The sequence below is a fragment of the Pituophis catenifer genome, unplaced genomic scaffold (assembly GCF_029215685.1).
Source record: "Pituophis catenifer annectens isolate HBS135680 unplaced genomic scaffold, rPitCat1.0.hap2 SCAF_1, whole genome shotgun sequence".
In the NCBI taxonomy this organism is placed as follows: Eukaryota; Metazoa; Chordata; class Lepidosauria; order Squamata; family Colubridae; genus Pituophis; species Pituophis catenifer.
Window position 1 is genome coordinate 32424347 of NW_027256881.1, and position 6436 is coordinate 32430782.

The 6436-nt window shown below is 37.5% G+C and overlaps 1 protein-coding gene across 2 annotated transcripts in view; it reads right to left on the reverse strand.

Annotated features, from left to right (window-relative positions):
- Positions 1 to 4524, reverse strand: part of RPS27A (ribosomal protein S27a) — a 7867-nt gene extending 3343 nt beyond the window's left edge. Inside the window, exons 1-3 of one of the 2 annotated variants that reach the window (XM_070932238.1) lie at positions 4423 to 4524; positions 4253 to 4332; positions 2419 to 2473 (exon numbers count right to left, since the gene is read on the reverse strand). In XM_070932238.1, coding sequence (XP_070788339.1) covers positions 2419 to 2473; positions 4253 to 4300 — 103 coding nt within the window. In that variant the 5' untranslated portion in view covers positions 4301 to 4332; positions 4423 to 4524. The remainder of the gene's footprint in view (positions 1 to 2418; positions 2474 to 4252; positions 4333 to 4422) is intronic. The other variant, XM_070932239.1, reaches the window with a different exon arrangement.
- Between the last annotated feature and the right edge of the window lie 1912 nt (positions 4525 to 6436).

Here is a 6436-nt window from a genome sequence, read left to right on the forward strand (position 1 = left end):
ATAAAGTAAGCAAAGGCAGCATAAGTAATCTATAACCAAGGAGAAAACCACACCCCCAATACTGTCAGAGTAAGCTACTGTATCTAAACAGAGCGCTAACCCTGCATTTACTAGCACTGATAATGCTAACTAGTTTGGCACTGATATGTCTGCAGGCAAACAACCAAGCTTAGAGAGCATCAAGGACTCTACAATTCAACCCTGAGCTACAAACAGTATATTCTCTTCTAATGAGCCATTATATTATAAATCATTTGCTGGAACGAGAATTAGGAGAAGACTCAACAGAAGTTAGAATTACTTACAGGCTCTAAACAACTTGGTACAAGTTTATTTACAGAATATTCCCCAAATTACTAAGTCTCTGGATCAAGGGTGTCAAACTCATGTCGTCACATGACATATCATGACTTTTTCCCCCTTCGCTAAACCGGGCGTGGGTCTAGTCAGCACATGCGCATCTGGCCCATGGGCCGTGAGTTTGACAACCCTGCTCTGGATAAAAGAAACATTTTTTGGGATTGTCTTAAAATTCTTTGGAACAAGAAGTAATTAGTAACAGTCATACTAAACAATTTGTAAAAGAAATACAATTATATATTCAATATTTCCCAAGCCTAATTTAAGAAATGTATCAAAATACACATTATCCTGCCAGTAGCAACCAGATTGACATCTGCTTTGTACTGCAACCATACTGACATATGATTAAATAAATTATAGTAAATAATACATTTGGAAAAGTGAACACAATAGGATATATTAAATAATATAAAGAGCCAAAATACTTTTATGAATTGCATCATCATATGCATTTTATGAATAAATTTCTCAGGACTATTGAATATGTTGGTCAAATAACTTAAATATTAATTTTATGTGCTGTTTGCTGATAATTCTTTTTTGAGTTATTTTATTTTTTAACAAAGAAAAAATAAGTATATATTTTTAGCAAAATTAGATTTAAAATATTTAGCAACAGAAAAATATTTAAAGGTGATACTTCCTGCATTGTATTATCATATGCTAGTTTAAAACCATGATATGTTAAAGATTACAGCATACACAATATTCACATGGGAAGAAAAATCAGCTTTCTGTTTTATGCATGGAAAGATCCCCCCCTCTTTAAACACAAAGGAACACTCCATATTAAACGTGACATATATCTGGAAGAAAATCCCATTCATCCAGTGATGGCTGGATCCGTAGACTGAGATCTGAATAAAAGCAGCCCTCCAGCTGTATCTCCTATTCTAATAATTACCTAATCTGCATTTAATTCATTTATACAGTCACAATATGATTGCTGTATCTTTTCCTTTTTTTCAAGTGATAGAAAATAATTACTGCCAGATTTTAGGTACAGTACTGCCTTCCATAATTATCTTGACTAGAATCCTCTTATATGTGTGAAATCACCAAATTGGGCCATCTGGCTGGTGGCTGATGAGAGTTGAGTCTATTATGGCTGGAAGGCATCAAACTGTTAAGAGTTGCTCAACAATATGCTTTTAATATACATGGGAGGGTGTATAAAGGAAGGAAGGAAAGATGCTGGAGAGAAAGATCAGTGAGACAAATGCAGTGGCTATGGGAAGGAGGGACAGACTCTGGGAAAATCAGGAAACAGGTGGACAGGTGTGATATGCCAATTTAAACACTGGCAGTGATGGCTAAGAAAGGGAGGAAAACTGGCAGGCAGGCAATCCAGTGAGATGCCATTCTGATAGCCCCTAAGGAAACAGAACAATTATTTGCATCAGCCTTGCCCAATTTGCCTAGCTGTGATGGCAAACCTATGGCATGCATGCACAAACTGGCATGTGGAGCCACATCTGGGTCCTCTTGCAGGTTTCTGGCGTGCATGCGCGTGCAATGATCAGCTGGCCCTTTTGCGTTCCGAAAACTGGAAGAGCTGGTTTTCTGTTTTCCTGCGTGCGCATGCACATGCACACCAGAAACCCAGAAAACTAACTGGCCAGCGTGCATGTGCGCACCAGAAACTAGAAGTTCATTTTCAGGTGCGTGCATGCACCCTGGGCAGCTCTTCTTCCGGGTTCACTCGGTGCCAAAAAGGTTCGCCATCACTGGCCTATAGGATAAGGCTTTCATCTGATCTAAACCCAGAAAACCAAAGTATTCTAGGTTGTTTCTACTGAATCATGGCTAATTTGAAACAACGAAGTAGAACTTGGAATGCAGTGGTTTGTTCTGAGTTCAAAATAAAATATTTTTCCATTTCACGGACAGATCTATTATCGTAAAATTTAGGATTGCAGCATAAAAGAAGTTTATCCAGTGTAATTTTACAAATTTAAGAGTTATTGTTTCCATTGTTTCCTACTTGTGATGTAAGCGGCCCAGAGTAATTTAGGACACATTTCCAAATCTCATAATAAATTATAGTACACCAACCTTCTTTATCCTGGATCTTGGCTTTGACATTTTCTATAGTATCAGATGGTTCAACCTGTTGTAAAAGTTTTAAATTGCACTTAAAGGCTTATAGAGTCAAACTAGCTATAGATACATATTATACATATTATAGATGGTTGCTCAGTCACCCAGATGTTTAGAGTAGATTTGGCAGTTTTGTCTATTAATCCCTTCCCAAGGACCCGGGACAGTCAGATGTTTCATGGTGTTAAAAAGTATCATAGTATATAAGCTGTTCCTAAGTATGTAAGTTGTTCCAAGTAAAATTGCCCTTTTGCAATTGATAGTGATTTTGTCAATGCTAATGTTCAAAAAGCACTCCATATGTCTTGAAATTGCACTCAAGGTGTCTATTACTATAATTACCATAATTGCTGTCATCACAATTGTTCTACTTCCATTTGAAGTTGTTTGTATTTTGTGACTTTCTCCAGTTCATTCTCTTCTATTCTGCTGTCTCCAGGTATTGCATGTCCACTGTCCAGATTTTTACCAACAATTGTTTTGTTTGGGGTATTGTGTTGCAGATGTTTATGTGTTGAATTCTACTGCATTTTAGCTTCTTCATTTTCTAATACTTACAGCTATTGCTGATTTCTCAATTCTGGCTTCATATGCTTAGTAAAATAGGGCCAAGTTAAACAGGTCTATTAACTATAAAATGTTTTACTATTTCAGCTTAAAAGCACTTCTTGTAGTACCTGTTGCCCTTGGCATTATAATTTCAATTCTACCAAAGGGTTATCATGTCTAAAATTCAATTTAAACCATACTTATATCCTTATGTTTGGAATTTTACTTTTTTGTTGAAAATGACCAATACTTTAACATGCTCAAATTACCTATCATATGCACAGAAGTCGAGGAAAAGCAAAAGCAATTAAACGGACATGGAAACAGGTAAATATTACAGAAATAGTATATTCCTAATATTTATTTTTGTAATTTAAAATACTATCCGCTACCTTTCAAAACAAAGTTTCCTTCAGGGTGAGTTAGTTTCACAGCATCAATATCATCAAGTATGTAAAAAAGATAGGAATAGCATAAATCTTAAAACATCCCAAAATATGTTAACAAAATAGTAAGAGATTCATATGGGTAGCAAAGGATATTGGGTGTAAAAGTAGTAATTGAGAACATGTCAAATATCCCATTCTAGCAATTTATCCCATTTCAAAGCTTTAATTGTTTCGGTATTTTTAATCTCCCGGCAAAAAGCAGGTAAAGCTTTTTCTACAATACACAAGGAACAAAAGTTCATTTGATTAAATTAATTTGCACTACAGAAAAGGAAACTGTTTGACCTCATGTCTTCCTGTGGCTTGGCCACTATGGGATATAACTTCTTATTCTGACCCACTTTACCTACACACTAGAAACAGCACTAAATCATATCTTCAATTACTTCGGGACTTTTGTGCCTGAAAAAAACGGAGCAGAAATTTAAAAACTGCAAACGCTCCATCTTCTGGATTTCCTGCATAGACCTCCAATTTTCTAACCAATGCCATCTTTGCCTTAATCCTTTAAACCTCTGCAAAAATTATAGTCTTCCTATTGATTTACTTCTTTGTAGCATTATTCCATTGACGAAAATATCAATTCTCTCCGCTCATTTCCTCGCTTTAACGCCCACGAGGAAGAGGCTTCTAACTTCCATTCTGCAGCGAGGCACCATTTTTACTCAATCTAACAATCCCGCGACCAAAATGCCCATCTCCACCCCAAAAGAGAGGAACAGACAGGTTGAAAGGGGAAGGAAACCGGCACCGGTTAGAGGTCCACAGACTAACCACTCTGCCTTCCTCACCTCGAGGGTTATGGTTTTCCCCGTCAAGGTCTTCACGAAGATCTGCATGGCGGCGGTTGAGCGCCTAGTGATGGTTGTACCTAGAGGGGGAAAGAACAGCGAAAAATCAAGGCTTCGTTCAGCGCCAAAGCTGAGAAAAAAAAGAAATTCGAAGTAGGCCAAGCGCTCACCCACCACCCGCTCTCAGAATGGCCGACGCCAAAAGGAGAGGCTGTTCCGCTGTGCACGGGGTTTCCGAGCCTTGAAACAGGGAAGAGGGGCCATGCGTCGCCACACCGTAGGACTACAATCTCCAAGATTCATTTCCTTTCGAAATTATTGAAAAGCATGATGGGAGTAGTAGTTTTGGTTAAACGGCGGCGCCTAGTAAATCGCGGAAGAATCATCAGTATTCTAAGCCAAATGTTAAGTAGACCGGAAGTGGGAGAAAGGAAGTGTGGAGGAAAACTACATTTCCCACAGGTCCCCCGAAGGCCACTAGTTTTCCCTCCCTTCCTGATTAACAGTTCCGCTTTGTTGTTACCAACAGTTGGCTTCTAGGAGAGTTTAGTTGGATGGAAGAGGTGGGTCTTCCTTGGCAGCATCGGGAGGAAAACGAATAGGCCGTTTTCTTAACGGCGAGAAAAAGAGTTGATGGCCTCGCGTTGAGATAGTTCCCTTAGAGCCCAGAGGCTGCTAGGAAAAGGCAGATGGAGACCTTAATTGTGATCCTGAAGCTCTACAGACATAAGTATTATTAGTCAAAAAATGTGTTCAAGAAATATTTCCAAAGGGTCTAAAATGTTTAAATGATTATAAGAAGTAAAATAGGTACATTGATTCCAGATTATCCTCTTAAGAGTTTTTTTAAAAATAATTTCCATTTAGTTTTTAAACAACAGAATAAATGCTATTAAGAATAAAACATAAATATATTAAATTATTAAAACAATATACTTTTTAAAAAACTCATACTGTTCACAATAACAAAAATTATTATTTTATATTTAATAATATAATTATTATAATAATAATTATTACCAATAATATAGTGTAAGTGAAACTTTCACTTTTCCACACATCAAAATACTATTATTTATATTCATTGTTACAATTCAATTTTTAAAGAAGAAAAATGTTTGAATTGTTTAAACTTATGATATAGATAGTCGTGCTATCCATACAATGGATCAATACAATGCCAGTCCAAAGATTAAGAATTGACCACAAATATTTGGTGGTGGTTCTGTATCTGCTTATGTGACCTTTGTGTGCTACTGATAAATGCCAAGTGTCTCTGAAATGAGATTGCTAGGCAAAGGTCTTGATGCCATCAAAAATCTGCCAGATTAGGATCTACATTATATTTTATATTAACCTTGAGGGGAGCTTGGGACCTACATTACATCCTATGTTAACCTTGAGGGTGTGGCATTCGTCCTTTGTTCTTAAAGCAGTAATGGAGTGAGAATGCTTTAAATTGGGCTGTTGAGAAGCTGGAGGTCCTGTTATTATACTGGCTATTTGCCTCCCAGCAGACTCCCTCCCTTGGCTTTTTGACCTGGTTATTGGGCTGGTGATAAAGACCCCCTCCCGCCTTTTGATGTTGGGGGACTTCAGCCTCACGTGTTGTGCACTGATTCTGGTCAAACCCCAGAGTTCAGGCCTCCATTCCTTATCTGGGTCTGTCTTTGAAGGTCTCTCAGAAGTTGCATTTGGTTCAGAGTGCAGCACACCATGTGCTTACTGATTACATAATACACTACCGTATACTTGTTGCCAATAGGTTTCTGAGTAGAATTTAAAATGCTAGGGCTAATCTATAAAGCCATATATGGCTTGGTACCTAGTTGTGTGTAAGATTGTATTGTGCCATTGGAATTGGCCTTGCCAATGTAATGGAAGGAGCTGATACTAGTTCCCCCTTTTAGAGAAGTAAGTGGGAATGAGGTGTGACAACCCTGCTTTTCAGTGACAGAGCCTTCTTCTGGAATGGCCTTCCAATGGACAACTGGTTTCTCATAGTATTATCATAGTAATAAAATCTTCCAATAAGGAACCATCACTGGACACATGCAAGTATAGGCCCTAACATTCCTTCAAAGTTATTGTAATAACTTTGTAAAATTGTAATTATTACATCTGCAAAATAGACTGATAATAGCCAACTTCTTCTAAGAAGTCCAATAAACTGGAATATTTTTT